The 21882-nt window shown below is 44.8% G+C and overlaps 1 protein-coding gene across 3 annotated transcripts in view; it reads left to right on the top strand.

Moving 5' to 3' along the window:
• Positions 1-1090: 1090 nt before the first annotated feature.
• KDM5B (lysine demethylase 5B) overlaps positions 1091-21882 on the top strand; it is a 40753-nt gene continuing 19961 nt past the window's right edge. The window contains exons 1-12 of one of the 3 annotated variants that reach the window (XM_040263207.1): positions 1091-1354; positions 2675-2797; positions 3576-3746; positions 9469-9603; positions 11332-11428; positions 12577-12686; positions 14286-14444; positions 14892-15011; positions 16665-16823; positions 17255-17436; positions 18563-18725; positions 21423-21542. In XM_040263207.1, coding sequence (XP_040119141.1) covers positions 3645-3746; positions 9469-9603; positions 11332-11428; positions 12577-12686; positions 14286-14444; positions 14892-15011; positions 16665-16823; positions 17255-17436; positions 18563-18725; positions 21423-21542 — 1347 coding nt within the window. In that variant the 5' untranslated portion in view covers positions 1091-1354; positions 2675-2797; positions 3576-3644. Of the gene's footprint in view, positions 1355-2674; positions 2798-3575; positions 3747-9468; positions 9604-11331; positions 11429-12576; positions 12687-13670; positions 13779-14285; positions 14445-14891; positions 15012-16664; positions 16824-17254; positions 17437-18562; positions 18726-21422; positions 21543-21882 lie in introns of those variants that run through there. The other 2 variants (XM_040263206.1, XM_040263208.1) reach the window with 2 other exon arrangements.

Genomic DNA, 21882 nt, shown 5'->3' with positions numbered 1-21882 from the left:
TAATGAAGCAAAAGAAAAATCACCCGTCATCCTACCAAAGACAAACCACTGTTACCCTTGTTGGTCTTTCCCTGTTTTATTTTGCTATTAGATAGCCTGTTCTTCTTTCTTCCAAAATGTGAGGGAAAATTTCAGTGTCAGTAAATAGAGCTGTGTGTGTGTTCGTGACCCCAGGGACTGTGGCCCACCAGGCTCCTCTGTCCATGGGATTTCCCAGGCAAGAATACTGGAGTGGGTAGCCAGTTCCTCCTCCAGGGGTTCTTCCTGACTCTGGGATGGTACCTGGGTCTTCCGCATTGCAGGCAGATTCTTTGCCATCTGAGCTACCAGGGAAGCCACTATTAGAACTCTACAACAGTTTAATTTTTGTCTTAAAATTATGTTGAAATACGAAAATAGCACAGAAAAGTAAACCGTCGTTAGGGTGCAGTTTGGTAACATCAAGTACATCGACATCCATAACCGTCACCACTGTCCATCTCCAGAACCTTGTCATTGTTCCAGACTGATTCTACACCTGTTGGTTAACTCAGGGTGCTTCTTAACACCTTTTAACTATTCTCTTACTGTGAACAGTTTTTCCACTTGGAAACAGTTCATATACACGCTCCTTCTTGTCTGTTTTCTTCTAATAGTTCTTCCAAGAACCCGGATCAATAGGTATGTTAAGGATGATTTTTTTTTTTTTTTAGGATGATTTTTAAAGTTGGTTTTAGATGTCAGCCCTCCTTCCCCCAGGGAAGAATTTATCCTCAATTTTATAATAAAGGTTAATGTTACTAGGTTACAGATACTAAAATACAGTTTGTATATAATTTGACATTAATATAGCTGTTTGGCACCCACTCCAGTACTCTCGCCTAAAAAATTCCATGGACTGAGGAGCCTGGTGGGCTACATACAGCTCGTGGGGTCGAAAGGGGTGGACACGAGTGGGCGGCTTCACGTCATGGCTTCACGTCATGGCTGTTCTGTGAAGTGAGAGATCCTCACGGAAGAGGGGGTGAGGGCCTCTCTCACTTGAGTTGGTCTCTCGGTGGCATCTTTGGGTCCTGGTTGGAAGGGTGTGTGCAGGCTGTGTCACTTATTTGGAGAAGGGTAATCGTACTTATCTTGCTGTTCTGGTAGAAAAGGTTAAGAAGCTACTACTCCGTATTTTGTCTGGCTCGTTAGAAATAACATGTACTGTGCTTAGCCAGAGGTTTAACTTCAAAACGCTTTTTCTAAGTGTGACAATTATAAAGTTTTCTAATGAAAGCCGTTGCTTCTCTTCTAGGATTGGCAGCCACCATTTGCATGTGATGTTGACAAACTTCATTTTACCCCGCGCATCCAGAGGCTGAATGAACTGGAGGTAACGTCTTAGCTACTATTCTGGTTGCCTGTATTCTAGTATTCTAAAAGGGCTCTTCTGAACTAGGCTTCGTCGCAAATCTACTGGCTTCAGGGAAACTAAAGTATAGCTGGTAATTGTTAATCATAGTAAAACAAGTAGCAATAAGCCTTTGAAGCAAACCCCAAAACACTGATTTTTGTCAATAATTGCCAGCCTGTTAATAAATGCATTTAAATCCTTGTAAATCTAGGTGACAACCAATAGAATTTAGATTTTGAAAGGCATTTGCTTTCAGAACTGTTTCATGGAGAAGATCTTCCAGCTCTGATGTTCTTCCATTCTTCTGCATGTCTTCACTTAGATTTAATAACACCCTTTCCTTCCCCAAGGAGGAATGAATAGCCTGGGATTCTCTACGGAAGGGGGAGTGTCTCTTCTTTAGTCCTGGGTGACCTGAGCCCTAGAGTGCTGGGCAAGTGGAAGCTGAGCGCTTCTCGCATGAAGGCACATTGTCCATATGAGTGTTTTGCTAATCGAACTTTCATACCGAACCGTGTTTTATTTCTCTATACCAAACCAAACATTCTTAAATGAAACTGTGCCCCTGGAACTCTGCGGCATTGGCAGTGGTAACATCTAGTGCATATGTTTTCAGGTGTTTCACTGTGTTTTCACATTAAGCTTGAAAGATAGGAAGATGGGTATTAACTTAGACATGGGTGGGAATATCTGAATATTGATCTCAATTCTGGTCTTATGCAAGATAAAACTCGTAGAACTGTCTGAATTTCACAATGAGGGGAAAGAAAAATGAGATAATTTTTAAAAAATGACTTGCAGGCTACAGTCAGCAGTCTGTTAAAGGAGAAGCAGCTAAGAGAGTTTCTGTTGCGATCCCCGACGACTGTTAGGCCTGAGGCAGAACTGCTGCTGCCCACGGGCTTTTCGGTTTGCATTCGAGCAAATAAGAAAGTCTGTCCTTGGAGAAAATGGGGCTTTAAAATACTGAGGCTGTGAAAAGACCAAAGGGCATATAGAAGCTTACCTATGATACTCCTTAAATGAAGAACTTTTCAGATTGCCTGTTTATGTTATGCGAGGACTTCCTGAGTGTGTAACTACTACTCACCTGGTACATGGTAGGGACTGAATTAAATTTTTGATTGTTTATGTGTAATTATTTAATCAGTTTTATTTTGTATATTTTGGGACAGTTTCTCTCTTGAATTCGTAAGTGCTATTGCATTTAAATATTCTAAGAATGAAAATATCACATGCACAGGAAAGGAGCTTTATAATAAGCTAGGTAAGAGTAAAGCTCAGTTCTTTGTCATTTAGGCTCAAACACGTGTAAAATTAAACTTCCTGGACCAGATTGCAAAGTACTGGGAATTACAGGGAAGTACTCTGAAAATTCCACATGTGGAGCGGAAGATCTTGGACTTGTTTCAGCTTAATAAGGTAAAAAAGCCTAATGACCATCTTTCTCATTGAATAGTTTTTCTGGCAGCATGAATTTGCTCTTCATTGCCTTAAACTAAGAAACTTACTGCTGCTTAAAATATGTAAGGTGAAATTCATCATTCAGTTTTGTGATTAATTGGTCTCTGCTTTTCAGGTTTGAAAGCCTTATCTTGTGAAGTATATTGCTACCACCTGGTTTTGGTCACACTTCACAATGGTCCTCTTCGATATTCCTGTCTCTTTTATTACAGATAAGACAACAGTGGCTTTCAGTGTCCAAAGTGACCAGTTTGAAAAGGCTGAGTTATAATTCTCTACCTTAAAGTTCATTTCAGTCCAGAGCCTGCGTTATTTCCACCTGGCATGCTGCCGTTCTTCCTACTCATCAGTTGGTGGAGATTTTAAAGGGTCACTGGGTTTGACCAATGGCTTGAACTCTGTCTTTATCAGAGATCTCATTGCTAATTTAGTTCTTTCTCATGGAAAATCTTGACTGCTTTGGGGAACTGAGAAGTAGCTTTTGGAGGAGTACAAAAAGTTAATGGACTATGCTGTCAAAAGCCGTGTTTTCAATTTCTAGTTTAAAATGGATAGTGCATATATATGTGTGTATGTATATATATGTATATATTTTTTTACTTTGAAAATGTAATTTTTTAAAAAAGACGATCACAGTCAAGAACATTTTATTTTTGGTGCCATACCTAGGCTTGAGGGAATTAGAACTGATTTCCCTATAAATGTTTCTAATTTTTTTTGCTGTTTTATTTAACAGTTAGTTGCAGAGGAAGGTGGATTTGCAGTTGTTTGCAAGGATAGAAAATGGACCAAAATTGCCACCAAGATGGGCTTTGCTCCTGGCAAAGCTGTGGGCTCTCATATCAGAGGACACTATGAGCGGATACTGAACCCCTACAACTTATTTCTGTCTGGAGACAGTTTGAGGGTGAGTGGGGCTAGCCTTAACCTGTTTCATTTCACTGCTTATTGGTACATGGTCTTTATGAGGAATGAAAAGGCCTTGATTATGTATGGAATACTTCCTTAAAAGACTTGTTTTATCAATTTTTCCTCTGATGTTTTTGTTCTGTTTTGAGAGTGAACACACTAAAAAGGTTGTTTTTGGAATGAATAAGGTTATGGAGGAAATAGTCTTTTGATAAAACTGAAACCTATATTATATGTTCCTTTCCTACAATGAGCAGTTGGTTATTACCTACTTGTTACAACTCATGCTTTTGCATTCACTTACTATTTAAAGTATATTCCTGGACTTCCCTGGTGGTCCACCAGTAAAGCATCTACCTGCCAATGCAGGGGACGTGGGTTTGATCCCTGGTCTGGGAAGGTCTCACATGCTGTAGGGCAACTAAGCCCACGTGCCCAGAGCCCCTGCTCGGCAGCAAGAGAAGCCGCTACAGTGAGAAGCCGGCACCGCGACTGGAGAGGAGCCGCACTCGCCACAGCTGGAGAAGGCCTGCGCAGCAGCGGAGACCCAGCACAGCCAAGAATGAATGATAGCGAATAAGTTAAGAAAGTATGAGGCTTTTAAAAGATGTAATTCTGGCTGTCACATGCAAGTATAGCATGTGAAATATCTTGCTTGTGTGCTCTCTTGCCAGCTGAGATCTCCAAGGAGATTTTCAAATAGAATGTTGCTTTTGGTAAAGAGTTCGGGGACTTGGTAGGTCTTCCCAGGTGGTGCCAGTGGTAAAGAACCTGCCTGCCAATGGAGGAGACCTAAGAGATGCAGGTTTGATCCCTGGGTCAGGAAGATGCCCTGGAGGAGGGCATGGCAACCTGCTCTAGTACTCTTGCCTGTAGAATCCCATGGACAGAGGAACCTCCTGGGCTACAGTTCGTGCGGTCGCAGAGTTGGACACGACTGAAAAGACTTAGCATTCATGCAGGGGACTCAGCAGTGCTGGACAGCTAATGGATCCCTTTTCTGATAGTTCCTATGCAACCATGTTTGTTTCCTTACAAATTATTCAGATGAAAACTTCCTTCTAATTAAAAGCAAAACAGTGTTATGAAAATTTCCCACTTTATTTTAGGCCCTGGTAGGAAGAAGAATATCATAATTACCCTTTGAGATATTGTACAGTAGAGCAGGGACCCCTGTAGTTTTAGAAACTGTTAGGTAGAGAAGTAGGAAGGTATCACTGTTTCAGAGGGTGAACCACTAATCAGAACTGTGTCCTGATGCAGATACACCATCCATGATGCTTGCACCCTATAGATTCTCATAGCGTTTTTTTCTCTGTCGTGATTCCAGGAAGGCATTCTTTTTGGCCTCGAAGAATGTGACTATTCTAATAGTCAGAAAGTTGTTTAAAGATAGATGGATTGTATGAATGTTGAGTGAACCCATGGATGAAATAGTTAAGAATACTGTGTGTGGGATCTTTATGTCTCTGTTTTATAATCAGATCTACATATTTTTGCCCACAATAGATTTTTTCCTTTTAACCTTCTTGGTGCAGAAGTTAGAAGAATACAGAGAGAGTCTGTCTGCTTTATGGGTTGCAACATTTTAGAAATAGCTCAATCTATGTACTTAGAGTCTCAGAGTCTTTTCCAGTGAGTCAACTCTTCGCATGAGGTGGCCAAAGTACCGGAGTTTCAGCTTTAGCATCGTTCCTTCCAAAGAAATCCCAGGGCTGATCTCCTTCAGAATGGACTGGTTGGATCTCCTTGCAGTCCAAGGCTGGGAGGAATTGGGGGCAGGAGGAGAGGGGGACGACGGAGGATGAGATGGCTGGATGGCATCACTGACTCGATGAACGTGAGTCTGAGTGAACTCCGGAAGTTGGTGATGGACAGGGAGGCCTGGCGTGCTGCGATTCATGGGGTCGCAAAGAGTCGGACACAACTGAGCGACTGAACTGAACTGAACTGATGTACTTAGGGCCCTGTAGTTTCATAGTTGAAAAGTATGTAAGCATTTATACAATTATAGTATGAAAGGAGTGGATATTTAAAGAACCTTTTACAAACATTGCATCTACAACACAGATAAATATTTGTTGAGGGGTCTACTAATATGTTCATTGTGGAAAAAGTCTAAAAGGGAAATAGGATGAAAATAAATCCTACCTAATCCTCTCACCTCTGTTTCCTTTTAAGGTTATTCTTATACACATACATACAAATGGAGGTATATTCTTTATGTACAGAATTGATCTTACTTTTTTCCTGCTTAACATGTCAGTGTATATCTTTGAAGATACAGGTTTTTAAGGACTCTGTGGCTTTCCTTTTTATACTCAGACCTCTTTGTTTTTAGGTTGCTTCTTACCGGTTGTGCTGGGTTCCGTTGCTGCGTGTGGGCTCTTCCCCTGCGGTGCTGAGTGGGGCTGCTCTCTGGCCGCGGTGTCTGGGCTTGTTGGAGTGGTGTCTTGTTGAGCATGAGCTCTAGCGCAGGCTCCTTAGTTGCAGCCTTTGGGCTCGGCCGGCCCGTGGCCTGTGGGATCTTCCTGCACTGTGGATCAGACTCGTGTCCATTGTGTTGGCAGGGAGATTTTTCACCACTGCACCACCAGGGAAGTCCCAGTACAGACCTTGATTTGGTTTCTCATGTTGCATTCTTTGTGTGTAAATTTTGTGCCCATTTCTGATTTTTGAAAATAATCCTTAGAGGAAAGGAGAATCAAAATGCATATATTTTTAATGGAAAACAGCAAGAGGCTACTGTGCGTCATTAGAGTGACCGGATCCAGAGCACGACGGCCCCGGTGCTGGTGGGGTGCGGAGCAGCAGCAGCTTCTTCCATTGCTGGTGGGGGCACAGGACCGGCACTGCTGCCCTGGAGGACAGCGCTGCCGCCCTGGAGGACAGCGCACGACTGGCTAGAGAATGGAACACGCTGTTCGCCACACACAGCCCGGCAGTCACATGCCTTGGTATTTACCCAAAGAGTTGCAGCTTTATTGCCCCAAATTGGAAGCAACCAAGATGTCCTTTAGTAGGTGAATGGATAAACAAATTGTGAGACACCGAGACGATGGAGTATTACTCAGCCCTAAACAGTGAGCTGTCAAGCCCTGAGAAGACAAGGAGGAAGCTTGCGTGCGTTTCTTTACGTGAAAGAAGCCGATGGGAGGACTGCGCCCACTGCATGATTGTACCTCAGTGGCACCCTAGAAAAGACAAGACCATGGGGACGGTGCAAAGACCAGTGATCGCAAGGGGTTGGGGGGCAGTGGAGGTAAGCGGAGGAGGCAGAGCCCAGCAGACTGAGGGCAACGAAAGCGCTCTGAGTGATGCCCCACCTTTGTCCAAACCCAGAGCAGGCACGTCACCGAGAGGGAGCCCTGCGGCGCAAATGGTGGACTGGGGATGTGACAGTGTCGATCCGTCAGTTGAAGCCAGTGTTCTGACACTGGGGAGGATGTTGATGATGGGAGGGGCTGTGCACATGTTGGGGGCAAGGGTTGTATGGTTCACCTAGGTACCTTCCTCTCAAGTAGGCTGTAAACCTAAAAATTCTCTTGAAAGATAAACCCTTAGTAAGGGCTGGGGGAGACGAGTGCTCTGTGAAGGAACTGTTGAAGCCTGAAGTAAGTTTCGGGAAACTTGAGAGACTGGCGCCGTGCTAGCGCAGGACAGAGCTTCAGTCTCGAGTCCCGTGTGCTCTAGTGTCTCACGGGATTGCGTGATGTCATTACGTGTGATGATACCAGTTACCTCTAAGGCCCAATTTCTCAAACCTTTGTTTGAAAGTGGCATGTGGTAGCATTAAATATATAACAAACATATCAGGTGTGTTTTGAACTGACTGAGCAACTAATACCTTCACTTGAAACAGATTAATCTCTTCATATACATTCTTAAAAGTTCCTGAGCTTGATTTCATCTTGATTCTTCAAAGCCCTTATACAGCCAAGCAGACCATGTGTTATGGAGCTATTTACAGCAGTGGAGACTAAGAACCACACACGCAATATTCTAATTTCTGACCCTCTACTTAATAAAATGTCTATGAATCAGCCTAGTTCCTGTGTCCACAATCATACATACATTCAGGTTTCAATAGAAAGTTTATATAATACATGCTGCTGCTGCTGCTAAGTCGCTTCAGTCATGTCCGACTCTGTGCGACCCCATGGACGGCAGTCCACCAGGCTCCACTGTCCCTGGGATTCTCCAGGCAAGAAACTGGAGTGGGTTGCCATTTCCTCCTCCGGTGCATGAACGTGAAAAGTGAAAGTGAAGTCGCTCAGTCGTGTCCAACTCTTCGTGACTCCATGGACTGCAGCCCACCAGGCTCCTCCGTCCATGGGATTTTCCAGGCAAGAGGACTGGAGTGGGGTGCCATTGCCTTCTCCGATATAATACATGAAAGTGACTAATTTAGGTGGTGGACAGGTTTTATTCCTATCTACATGTTTTCACTGAACATATTCTTAACTACTTAATTACACAATGCCGGTGATACTCTCTTCTAATTGAATTGGTGTTTCTAGATCAAATCTCTTAGAATAAGAATATTTAATGTTTATAGGTTGTGCTGCCAGTGGCAGATTCGTTACTTGTTTATAGTATCAAGCAATCTGTGATAGTATTCGTTAATAGTCCATGACATTCTGTGTTGGAAGCAGACTGTCAGATGGTTGCTCTCTGGTGTCTCTGTGTCTCTGCTCCCCCTTTCTCTTGATTCTTTTTGCAGATGTCATGAGGAAGGACCAGTCACGTTAGTGAGGCTGTGGTTGTAACAGTGCTCGCAGAGCAGAAGCTGTAGAAGGTTATCACTTCAGTGTATCTTACTCTGAGTGTGGATGACATAACAGCCTTCAGTGCTTACGTTGTGGAAACGGCTCTTAAAAATGCTCCCTGTGATGTTTGTAGGTCCTCTTACAGAGGAGTAGTTTTCTCTTGAAATTTATATTAGATTCAGTGGTAAAATTTTATCACTGTTTTGTCTCATTGGCATTAAATCACCCTTTTACAGTGGGCTTCGAATCAAACCAAAAAGAAAAATCAGAGCCAAAAGACACTGTTGTATGACCAGAACCAAAGTTACTCCTGAGGGCTGCCTGTTACCCTTTGACTTGTGAGTGAGACTTTGTAGGGATATGGTGAAGAAAAGGAAAGCCTTAATAGGGGAGGACAGTCAGGTGATCTGTTTTCTCAATGCAAATGATATCTTTTTGATAACAGAAGGTGGCTAGTTATGTTTAAACCTACAGGATAGCATAACATAATTTAGAAAACTTACTGAATTCCACATTTCATTGCTTAAATTTTTTTTTTTTTTAATGAGATATTCCAATTATGGAAAGCTATTTTGGGAACGTATAGGGGCCTTTCTAGCAATTTGGACCTTCAGTTAACTGACAAGTTGTAAGCAGGGATAATTGCCACTGGCTCATGGGAGCTGCTTCGAGCCTGCTGTGGCCTGTTGTAACCTGATGAGATGACATCAGCAATTACATGAGTTGAAGCAGCACTGTTCACCTCGTGGAAAAAAGTTCAAGGTGTTATAACTGTATGTATGTGTATATGGTTGGTAACTGCAGACTTGTCTTTGCGTTTGTTTAGATTTTTAAAATTGCACACCTGTATTTCCATCAGTAATTGTAACATATACCCTGCAAAAATCCATTGAAATTCTCTTAAGATTAAAACGGGAGAAATTCATCAGCACAGTTGTGTTTTATTTCCAGTGTCTGCAGAAGCCAAACCTGACCACAGACACAAAGGACAAGGAGTACAAGCCCCATGATATTCCCCAGAGGCAGTCTGTGCAGCCCTCGGAAACCTGTCCCCCAGCCCGACGAGCAAAGCGCATGAGAGCGGAGGTGAGAGCCGCGTGAGGCTGGTCAGGCCTGGAGCCCAGTGCTGGAGTGTCTGACCCCGGACTCTCTCGCGCACGCGCTCTTCACAGGCTGAACTCTTCTGACCTCATAGAGGCGTGCTGCGTGTACTCTGGCTTTTGCACTTGGGGGAATTGCACTGTTAGAGGGGTGAGGAATTGAGGAACTCCTTCTAGGTTTATGCTGCCTGGACAGTCTGCTGCTGAATGGTTAACAGTCAGAGACTTGGGAAGAATAGGCATTCATTGTGACCCTGATGATGTTGGGCAGAGTTTATTGGGGGTTAAGGCTAGTAGGTGTGAAGTTGAAGATTTTTTGCTGAGAAGAACTTTGTTTTTTTTAACAAAGCATTTAGGAAGCAGGTAGTGACAGTTGTTTCTGTCAGACTTCCTGAAGAGGAATATGTCTGTGGCAACCGTTTGTGCTGCAATAGCAAGGGGCGGGGAACTGAACACAGGTGAAATGAAGAGAGAAGCAGGAGGGAAGATCAGGAGTGAACGGCTAACAAAAACAGCTTGCTTTCAGATGCTCCTGCTCTGAGAGGTTTCTCCTAGAAAGGGAGCAAAGTGTTATCCCAGTTACCTTTTTCCCACACAGAGGTGGGAAAGTTTGGGGTTCTTCCCTGGCTTGATGGACATGTATGAAGAATCAGTGATTAACATATTAAGAACAATTTAGAACTGGGAAGCCTCTTGGCATTAGTTGGGTTTCTGAATCAGTAGTTGGGTTATTTAGTAATTACTGGAGAGGATGAAAAAAATCAGCCGTTTTGGTTTCTGAGAAAATGGATAAATAAGAGAATTATTTTTTATTTAGGTGGGTTGGAGATAGGGCAAAGATTGGTGACTCCATTTCTCTGAAGTAAGAATGCCTCCGAATAGGAATATATGGTTATTTGAAGCCCACAGGCAGGCTTCAGGTGTATTCGTCTTAAAGGGAGTTGTTGTTCGAGTACATCTTGATCTTGAAATGTATAAGACACCCGAGTGCTGTGAATGTCCGTGTCTGTCTTGATGACACATCACGGTGATGGGAGCAGTGGACGTCCTAATTCTGTGTGAGTGAACGCGGGGCAGTTTCACAACCTCACTTGTGTCCCAGAGCAGACAAGGCTTTGCTTATCGACCAGTGTGAGCACGTTAGTGAATACCAGGGACCATGACTGGCTTGCCTGCTCTTGCTGATGGGAGCCCGTGACTCAGCGCTGTTAGGGGAGCAGTGAGAGTGAGCGCTGTGGAGGCTGGACTTTCCTTGAATGCAGCCGAGCTGTGGAGGAGCCAGCAAAGCTTACAGGCTGATGAGACTACGATGTTTCTGTACCTGTTTAGGATGTGGCTTAATGATGACTGAATAGAGTGTAAGTTTTGAGCAGAGGAGAACTGAGGAGCTTCTAGGAGGAAATACACGCTGTTCCCAGGAGGGATAGTAATGCTTCCCATCAGTCATTCCTGATCCCTTGCCTTTTCCCTATTTTTTTTGACCTGTTAAAAGGGGAGAAGGCTCGTAACTTACACGTTTCCTCATTCATTCCTTAAGTAATTATAATAATAAAGGTGGGGGTCTCTCCTTTAAGGGGAAAGGGAGCTATGTTTTGAATATCCTATTGATAGAGATAATTTGTAAGATTATGGGGATTTTGTGATTCCAATGGGATCTTAGGATATTTCTTTCTTTTTAAAGAAGATACTCATGTATATGACAAATTTTTTTAAGGCCATGAATATTAAAATAGAACCCGAAGAGACGACGGAAGCCAGAACTCATAACCTGAGGCGTCGAATGGGATGTGCAGCTCCAAAGTGTGAGAATGGTAAGAAAGTCCATCCATGGGTAGGGAGGAAGAGCAGATAAGTGAAAGCAGCCATTCACCTGTTAGTTAAAATAGTGGAGCAGCTTTACGTACTAGTCACTGGGTTACATACTAGTCATTGCGTTGCACCCTGAGAAATAAAATCTTATTATATTTGTTCACATATGAAGTGACCATAAGGTGAAACGGTCTCAGCTCTCCCTAGTTGCTACTTTGAATTTTGATTTGGCAACATTAATTGTAAAGCAGTGATTTGTGAGACACACGGGCATCTTTGACTGAAGAGCTGAGAGGTTTGCTTTCAGGCACGCTTGCTTAGTCTGAGTTCTAATTAACAGTTGCCTGCCTGGCCATTGCTTGATGTCAGTCACAGAAAGGCAGGTTTGGCGTTCTCTTGAGAGAAGTTCTAGACAGGGAGGCACTTAGTAATGAAGACGTTATTAAAGTTGACTTTTCTTAGTGGTTGGTGTGTTAGTGTAAAGGCAGCACAAGGTAATAGAAAATAGATGGGATTTTAAAAACGTAGATCTGAGTCTGATCCTGGCTCAACCACTAACTGGTTGTATGGCCTTAGAGATGTTTCTTGTCTTCCGTGAATGCCAGCTTTCTTGTCTTTGAAACAGATTTGATGCAAAGCATCATGTGATAGATAGAGTAATGTTTTAGTGCAGCACCTGCCTCGGGATAGCCCGTTAGCTAATAGCTGGTGTTTTTAGAAAGTCTGCATCTTGGAAACGAGGAGGTTAGGTTAGTAATCTTAGAGCATAGAAGGAGATTCTGTAATGTGGAGGAAGGCTCTGGTGGTGAACTGTCAGTCTCAGAGTCAAGAACAAGAGGAATTCACTATCTGCATATGTGGTGTCTTAGTCTTAAGACCGTATCTTCACCTCCCACATTAGATAGAAGCATACAGGCTTGAGCAGCATCTCCAGAAGTGCTCGTATCTTAGAGTTTGAGTGATGGGAGAGTTTGCACTTGACCCTAAAGCGATGAGCACAGAGCCCTTGAGCGGGGTCGCTCGGGGTGCCCCTGCCGCTGCGGTGAGAGCAGCGGGACAGCCATTCAGGGTGTGCTTTGGGAGGAGGTGGTGAGGGAGAAAGCTGAAGAAGAAGAGCAGAGAGAGTGCTAACCTGGACTGCCTCTTACAGACAAAGACGTGAAGAGCAGCGTCAAGCAAGAACCTGTTGAAAAGAAAGAGTATGTCACAGAAAGTGAGAAGGAAAAACCCAAGAGTCGAGCTAAAAAAACTACCAATGCTGTGAGTTGACGTGTTTAAACTCTTCTATGGCCCAGTTTATAAATATTTGATGCCTTGCCTGGGACTGCTGGTTCAGTGTCTCTAACAGTGAAGAGACCTGTGGAAGTGGTTTGCATTGTCAGCTCGTAAACAGGGAACATGGACGCATCGTGAAGATGGTGGTCGCTCCTGGGGTCCAGCCGTGTCTCTGGAGGCCGTGCCGTTTAGCCCTGAATAATGGTGAGCTCAGGCCTCTGCTGCCGTTGCTAAGTGACTCACCCGCCTCCAGGGTAAGCTGCAGGTGGATCAGAAAATCACGATGGTGTTCTCCAGCAAGGAAGGAAAGGGGAAGGAGTGGGGGGCCCCGGGCAGCCAGGGCCTGGCAGGGCTGTTCACTCAGGGGGACAGAAAAAGCCAGGCTTCTACCTCAGCCCCCTTCTGAGTGCCTGGGAGCAGCAGCTTAACAACAGTACTTTTGATCTTGGAATTTTGACGTTACTCAGTTAAATGTTCTCTTCATAAATATCTGTCCCTGCCCCACCACGAAAGCACAGCCATCAGAAAAGTGGTTCTGTGAGCCAGTCTGGATCTCTCTTGGCTACGACGAAGATGTCTACTCGGGCTGCCATAGTGACTTGAGTATCACAGACCGAGCGGCTTCAGCAGCAGGACTCGGTTTCCCCCAGTGGTAGAGGCTGCAGGTCTGAGGTCAAGGTGTCTGCAGGCCTGGCTTGTCCCAGAGGCCTCTGTCCTGGGCTCTGTGTGTCTGTGTGCGAGTCTCCCCTTGTTATCAGGACACCAGTCAAATTGGATTAAGGCCCATTCATAGGGCCTTTTGGGGCTTCCCTGCTGGCTCAGCAGTAAATAATCCACCTACAATGCTGGAGACTTGGGTTCGATCCCTAGGTTGGGAAAATCCCTTGGAGAAGGAAATGGCAACCTGCTCCAGTGTTCTTGCTTGGGAATTCCCATGAACAGAGTTGCACACGACTGTGCAACTAAACAAAAACAAATACGACCTCTTTAACAACCTCTTTAAGACCCTGTCTCCAAATGCAGGCGCATTCTGAGGTGCTGGGAGTCAAGACTCAACATGTGACTTTGGGGGAAACGGTATTCAACTTATAGTAGGTGATTTCTGAGTAGTTTTGTCCTTGTGTATTTGGGAGAGCTTCTTAACTATCACCCTTTAATTAGGATGTAAAGGGGTAATTTGATATGCTTAATTAACTTAAAACAGTTTCCTTTTAAACTTTTCCTTTGTAAGTTCTGTTTTTGGTTAGATGAATAATTTATTGCCTAACATGTTATTCTTCTAGAAGACTTAATCTTTCTGTAACTTACTACAAGCTGGACATTTAACAAGTAACTTTAATTAAAACACATAATTGAGAAATCTTAAAGATTACTCTGTACAGTTGGGAGTGCATGGGTATTGTGAAATATCTCTTACGGAAGGTGAAGCATTTTTATTTAGAAGGTTCCTCACAGAGGATGAAACATCTTCATTCGCAGCAGATTGAAGAGACTAGACGATGCTGCCGCTCCGTCACATCTTAGAAGTCCTCAGGAGACTCACTGCAGCTCACGCCTGTGTTCGTGCCTGTCTCCACGCTGCAGGTTGACCTGTACGTCTGCCTCTTGTGCGGCAGCGGCAGCGACGAGGACCGGCTTCTCCTGTGCGATGGGTGTGACGACAGCTACCACACCTTCTGCCTGGTCCCGCCGCTCCACGACGTTCCCAAGGGTGACTGGCGGTGCCCGAAGTGCTTGGCTCAGGTCAGGAGCGACAGCAGGGCCGCCCGTAGAGCGTTGCCTCCAAGCATGTTCTCTTTGCCTTTGGTTTTATATGCGGCAATTGGTAGTAATGAGGCTCGTGATGAAAGCTGGGGTGGGCCTGAATAGAAAGGAGGTCTTGGAAGTGACTGCACAGCTATGCAGTCAGCTAAGAGGCAGAAAAGTGCGTTAATAACTATGCTTTAAAACTTCTCATTTAAAAAAAGCGTTGTATGCTCTTTGCAAAAATTCTTAGGAACTGAACAACCTAAAATATAGATAACTTCACAATAGATAACCACTGTTAATATTTTCCAGACAAGTAGAATTACACTGCACAAGTAATTTTAATAAACATGTAATTATGATTTCTCATATATACATATATGTGAACTGTAAGTAAACATGAATATACATAAATATTTTTCCTTTCTCTTTGTTTTTTGACAGGAATGCAGTAAGCCACAAGAAGCATTCGGCTTTGAGCAGGCGGCCAGGGACTATACTCTCCGTACTTTCGGTGAAATGGCAGATGCATTCAAATCTGATTACTTCAACATGCCAGTCCATGTATGTACATACATGCTGCTCTGATTTAGGATTCTAATAACTTTGAGGGAAGGTGTATTTGAGGATATTTGAGTTGGTTCTTAACTCTGGTAGTCAATTCATGCACAATAAAACCTTTAATTTGTTCAGTAGCATTAAAATTCCACAATACTTTTAAAATGCACTCTTAAGATTTCATTTGATTTCTCTAAGGATAGGCTTTTGGAGACAAATCACATAGCAGCAGGGACAGAATGCTGATTAAAGGCCAACACTGGCAGTCCTTTCAATTCAACAAACACAGTTTGAAGAAAACATCACATTTACTGAATGACTCCTGTGTGCCAGTCAGTGTGCTGTGCCCTGGGGGCCTGTTTACTTACTCTTACGTTGTCATAAATTAGCGCTGTGAGCTTCACACTTTTAAATCCTCCTTTACTCACTTAGAAGCATAAGCATGCTTCATTCAGTAAATGAGTACACCAGGTGAAAGGGCGCCTACCATAATTTTGGAGACTTAAGCTGTGTTTTCTTTTTCTCACTAGTAATAAAGTGCTATAGCAAACATTGTATGCATCTCTTTAGTTGGGTTATTTTCTTAATATTTATCCATCTTCTCCTCATCTGATACATCAAGCTGTACCATTTATGCGATCCCAGCAATGTATGGGTGAACCTGCTTCTAACATCACTAATGTTAACTGTTACTTAAAATAGCCCCTTATTTAACAGGCTTATAAATAAATTCAAGTTATATTCCCTTTAAATTTTAAGTTCTTTTGACCCCTCCTGTATTACATATTATTTCTCCATATGTTTGCTAAAACAGTTCTGGTGCCTCTTCTATCTGTGGTTGGCTTTTCATTTCACTGAAACGAGGACTTAGAGACTGGCCTCTGGCCTCATGTCAGATGAACAGCAGACCCTAAGCATTCTTTTACATTCCTGGCGGCTCTTTACATGTGAGCTTGCAGCTGCAAAATCACGGCAGCCTATCTTTACCTTGTGGCTGCCCGCATCACTCTCTGCCAGGTCAGGTGCGAAGAGTGAGAACGTGGATTCAGGTGATGGCGATCAGACGCATCTCAAAAGATAAAGCATCATTCAAACACAGCTAACCGTTGTTACTAAACAGTAGTCAGCCAGGTTGTGGTTTGGATTTCTGAAAACAGGAAAACGCCTCCGATTCTTAAATCTCAGCACTTTGCGTTCCTTGACTCCTTTTACAGTAGTGGCCAGGCTGTTGATAGAGGAGCGTGGATTTTTAGTTCATAGTCTCTGGTTATAAGAGTGTTTTTAAGAAGATAACGTTCACATCTGTGCTGCAGACGGGCCAGTTGTGGCGCATTTGGGACATGGCGTGCCAAATCTTGTCCAGCTCCTGCAACCCCATGGACTGTAGCCCGCCGAGGCTCCTCTGTCCACGGGATTCTCCAGGCAAGAGTACTGGAGTGGTTGCCATTTCTCTTCAGGGGATCTTCCTGACCCAGGGATCGAACCTGTGTCTCCTGCATCAGCAGGCACATTCTTTACCATTGACCCACCTGGGGAGCCCTTTGGGGTATTAGGGACTGTTTTTCCTCAGCCTACTACCCTGTGATACTTAGGTTGCTCACGGGCCATGAGCAGCTGTGGAAAGCCACTTTCTTCTGTTCCTCACTGTTTTGTTTATAGATGGTTCCCACGGAACTGGTAGAGAAGGAATTTTGGCGACTAGTGAGCACTATTGAAGAGGATGTCACCGTGGAATATGGAGCCGATATTGCCTCGAAGGAGTTCGGCAGTGGCTTCCCTGTCCGAGATGGGAAAGTCAAGCTCTCGCCCGAGGAGGAGGTAAGCTGAGCTGTGAGCGCTGAGACTTGGAGGAGGAGGCAGATGCCCTTAAAGCTGGTCGGTTTCAATTAATGAAGAAAGAATTCACAGAAAAATAATCCTAGATAATATGGGAGAATCACTTACCTCCCTTTGCCTTCAGATTCTATAATTTTGGTTTCTCCTCCTGAAGAAAACATGAGGCATTGGGATCAGACGTGTGTGTGTGTGTGTACCCACTTATATAAGGCGCAAAGCTGGGCAGAAGTGATCTATGAGCATCCAGGAAGTAGGCACAGTGGCCGCGCCTCTCCCCCACAGGGTGGCCCCCCCCACCCCCATTCTCTGAATTTTGAAGACTATTTACAGGCAGCTTTCTGAAAGCAGTGGCGTTCCAGACTGTCGGCGTGGTAGAGCCGACCCTTTGTGCTTTTCCCTCCCCTCACCTGTAGGAGTATCTCGATAGTGGCTGGAACCTGAACAACATGCCAGTGATGGAGCAGTCTGTCCTGGCTCACATCACCGCTGACATATGTGGCATGAAGCTCCCCTGGCTGTACGTGGGAATGTGCTTTTCTTCCTTCTGCTGGCACATTGAAGACCACTGGAGTTACTCGATTAACTACCTGCACTGGTGAGGAGTCCAGAGAGCCTATGAAAAGCATGCCAGCTGGGCTGGAAGACTTACCCACCTCTTAACTGTGACACACCCTTTAACTGTGTCTGAAGAGTAATGAGTTTTTTGTTCCTTAAGACTTTTCTTGACTGCTGTTGCAACAAGCAGCCTGACATGCTGAAACAAAGGCTCTTAAGAATCTATGTGGAGTCCACGGAGCCCTGAGCTTGCATGTGGGTTTTGGTGGGAAGACAGGCAGCTTTTCTCTAACTCTCAGAGAAGTCTTGACTCACAAGAAGTCCAGAGAGCACCGTCCCCGTTGGGTGGCAGTGGCAGCCTCGACAGCCCCCTTGGGCGAGGGACAGCGCTCAGGGCCCGCGGCTGCTCTAGGTTCTCGAGCCGCCCGCCTCTGAGGCTGGCCGAGGGCCGACTTTGGTGTCAGGTGGAGTGGGCCGCCTCCTCCCGTGCCTGTGGTGGGAGGAGGCGGGAGGGGATACAACTCCTCACACAAGGACTTTGAGGCCATCCCACGAGAGAGGGAGTTGGCACTATGTGGGCAGAGCATCATCCTGCTCCCCAAGCAGTCACTTCCAGCTGTGAAGTGGCGGTGTTTACCATACTCATAGGTTGTTACAGATCAGTTGGTTGACAGGTTACTGTGCTTTGAAGAATAAGAGCTCTTTGGAAGTGCTGATTGCCTCCCTGGAGTTCGGTTTGACTCCTCCAGCAGCGCAGACAAGGGAAGGGAAGACTTGGAATGTTGCTGTCCCTTGTTAGCTGCTGTAGACAGTTGTGGCCATCATCTTACCCTCTAGCTCACATGATACCTTATATTCTCAGGATGCGCGATCCCTATGTTTTCTGAAGGGTCAGGTAAAATGGGAGGAAAGAGAGGGGCCTCAGGTGGAATTCCCGTATTTAGACTTTATACTTGAAGAGGCAAAGTGCTTTACTATGTTCAGATCATATTTCTGGTGATACTTGGGGATATTTCTTCAGTTTGAACATTGCCTTACAAAGCAAGATCTTAAAAATAGAACCTGGTGAACCATTTTGTTTGCATGGATATTTGCTGGTTGATTTTGTAAGAGGCTGCTGAAATATCATGTGTTTTTTGAGATTGCTCTGCTTTTCACTGCTTTAGGGGTGAGCCAAAGACCTGGTATGGAGTTCCAGGGTATGCCGCCGAGCAGCTGGAGACTGTGATGAAGAAGCTGGCCCCAGAGCTCTTCATCTCCCAGCCCGACCTTCTCCACCAGCTTGTCACCATCATGAACCCCAACACCCTGATGACTCACGAAGTGCCTGTATGTTTGGGTCCATCCTCCTGCCACCCAGACTTAACTCCCCACTTCTCTTTCTCCCTATTGCCCGAGACTTTATGCAGCTGATTTGGTTGTGTAGAAATGACTGTGTGGTGTAATTTCATACAATATTGCATTAAGCCAGTGGGACTGGATCCTCAAAACACTGTGAAAAAAGCTGGCTTGGTACAACTGCTAACTAACTTGCCGAGCAGCCTCGTTTTGTCGTAGTGAGTGCAGGGTCGTCTCCTCCCTCCTCTCCAGTGTTCAGTTCACAGTGTATTCCTAGGCTGTCCACCATCACCATTCCTGCTTTCGAAACTGTCACTTAGTTTGTAACTTTAGCTCTTCAAAGCAGCAAAACAAAAACCTAAGAAAAGAGTCTTGTTAGTATAAAGTAGTTACTGTGTTACTACCCACTTCAGTATTCTTGGGCTTCCCTTGTGGCTCAGCTGGTAAAGAATCTGCTTGCAATGCGGGAGACCTGGGTTCGATCCCTGGGTTGGGAGGATCCCCTGGAGAAGGGAAAGGCTACCCCCTCCAGTATTCTGGCCTAGAGAACTCCGTGGACTGTCCATGGGGTCACAAAGAGTCAGACATGACTGAGCGGCTTTCACTTTCACTATGGAAATGGCTAGGTTCTGTTATAAATTAGATCTAAACTTGTGTGTCTGAATCCTTCATACGCCATTTCTATTTTAGAAAATATCAAATATGCCTGACCTTGGTTTTGAATGGTGAACTGAAACGGTGACTTCCTGGTGGATCTTAAGCACACTCCCCCCACCCCTAATTAAGCTTAGTTTAAGAGAAAATTCAAAGAACAACAACAACAAAAACAGAAAGTTTATTTCAAGGTCTTGAGCTTGGATTTCAGGGCTCCCACTCTAGACTGAAAGGTGCTGTATGCTTTTTCCTCTGAGGTTTCTGTACAAAGTGACACTTTTGTTTACTGACTTCCTTTCAGTGGAAACTCGGAAGACATTTTGGCAGGCCAGATTGAAATGTATAAAGTTGGCGAATCCAACTTAGTTAGCTCAAGCAAGTGTAAATGATACATTTACAGTGTTAAGAGGAATTCTTGATCTCATGATCTCCACTTCATGCTTTTGGGTTCACAAGCTAGTAAGTGGGGCAGATGGAGAGGACTTTGCTTTGAAGGATCATCGAATATTCATGGGCCAAAGCTTAGATAATAAGGACCAGTAGCCATCAAAACACCACCATCACATTGTTGGCCTTTTCCATACTGATTTCCCACCCCACATTGATGGACCTTTCTGATTTGTTTTGCCAAAAAAAAAAAAAGCAAAAGTCAGTCACTCAGTCATGTCTGACTCTTTGTGACCCTGTGGACTATAGCCCACCAGGCTCCTCTGTCCGTAGGATTCTCCAGGCAAGAATACTGGAGTGGGTTGTCATTTCCTTCTCCAGGGGATCTTCCCAACCCAGGGATCGAACCCAGGTGTCCTGCATTGCAGGCAGACTTTACTGTGAAGGAATTTTAAGCACTGGGATGAGCTGGTAGCTGGCTTTAGGAGAGACCTCCAGCCCAGTCCTTTAATAGCTGAGTAAACCATATGGGGCTAGCCTCTGGATCTAGAGAGGCAGATGAATGACACTGTGCATTGTAGGGCCCACAGTTTAAGAGAAAAGACATAGTGTTTACACAGACAATGGAAGGGTGGTGTGGTTTGACAACGGTGTCAACTCTGGCGAACTGGAAAGGGCTCATGAGGGCATTTAAGCCCAGGTGTGGGGCTCTGAAGAAGTGTAGTGTGTGTGGCACAGCGTTGGGGAGGGAGGAGGCAGTCCTGGTGACAGGATTGTGTGGTGGTTAGTGGTCTTCACACTTTGCCTGTTGGAGCCCTGAGAGCATGTTGCAGCACAGGGCTGGGCCTCAGCCAGGAACTGCTTGTCCTCATGGCCTGCCTGGCTGGCGCCCGAGAACTTGCATTTCCAACAAGTTGCCAGTTGATGTCGTTGCTATTGGTCTGGGAAGTACATTTTGGAGAACTGCTGGTGGAGGCGGACGTGTGCAGGCACGGTCATGGCCGTCTCTGTGACCCCGTGGACCGTAGCCCACCAGGCTCCTCTGTCTGTGGGATTTCCCAGCAGGAATACTGGAGTGGGGTGCTATTTCCTACTCCAGGGGAGCTTCCCGACCCAGGGAGCAAGCGCCTCTCTCTCCTGTGTCTCCTGGGTTGGCAGGCAGATCTTTTTACCACTGTGCCACCTGGGAAACCCCTGATGTTGTTATTACATAATAATTGGTTCAGCATGAGGATTTTGTGCCTAGAACAGTGTGGGTGTTTTTTGGGTGAGAACAGTTGGAAAAGAGGAATTGGTGGGGGTTAAGTTTGAGGCCCAAATCAGGAAGAATTCTGTATGGAACGAGATCCTTGAAATAGAGTGGAATTTCTTTAATGGGTGGTAGGAGATCCTCTTTCATTTATGATACTATTTAGAAGGGTGTGTCCTGATCCTGGATATAGCCAGGTGGTTCTGTAAGCTGTTTTCTCTTGAGATACTTACACACCTGGAAGTCTGAGTAACCACTCCCTCTTGTGGCAGAAACAAGTATCTCTAGGCAGTACCCACCACGCTTGTTTGCCTGCCCCTTCTGGATCTGATACTCTGTGTCCAGAGTGTCTTTCATGAGAAATGTCACTGAAAATCTCCCAATTTTTGTCTCCTTAGGTTTACCGAACTAATCAGTGTGCTGGGGAGTTTGTGATCACGTTTCCAAGAGCCTACCACAGCGGTTTCAATCAAGGCTTCAATTTTGCTGAGGCCGTCAACTTCTGCACGGTTGACTGGGTGTGTGATTATGACCTAGTGAGCCTTTTGACATGTGCTGTTCTTCCTGCAGAAGTGGTATATACTTTCTAGTTGCTTAAACCAGTTGCTGCTGAGACGGCAGGTCCGCCAGTCGTGTACCTTCCAGCAGGAGAAGGCACTAGCCCGCAGTGTGAGCCCAGGACCTGGTGAAGAGTCTGTTGTTATGTTTCGCTTGAAGCTCATATCTCATTACAAACTAACAACAAACATTTCCAGTCTGAAGACTGTACATTGACTTAAATTATCCAAACACAGTAATATTTTATGATACTTGATTTTAGGTGGTTGTAAATTGCATTTTTATATTAGTATAAATACT

This window comes from Oryx dammah, unplaced genomic scaffold, assembly GCF_014754425.2.
Source record: "Oryx dammah isolate SB20612 unplaced genomic scaffold, SCBI_Odam_1.1 HiC_scaffold_21, whole genome shotgun sequence".
NCBI classification, from domain to species: domain Eukaryota; kingdom Metazoa; phylum Chordata; class Mammalia; order Artiodactyla; family Bovidae; genus Oryx; species Oryx dammah.
Note: the sequence above shows the minus strand (reverse complement) of the source record. Positions and strands in the feature narration are given on the sequence as shown.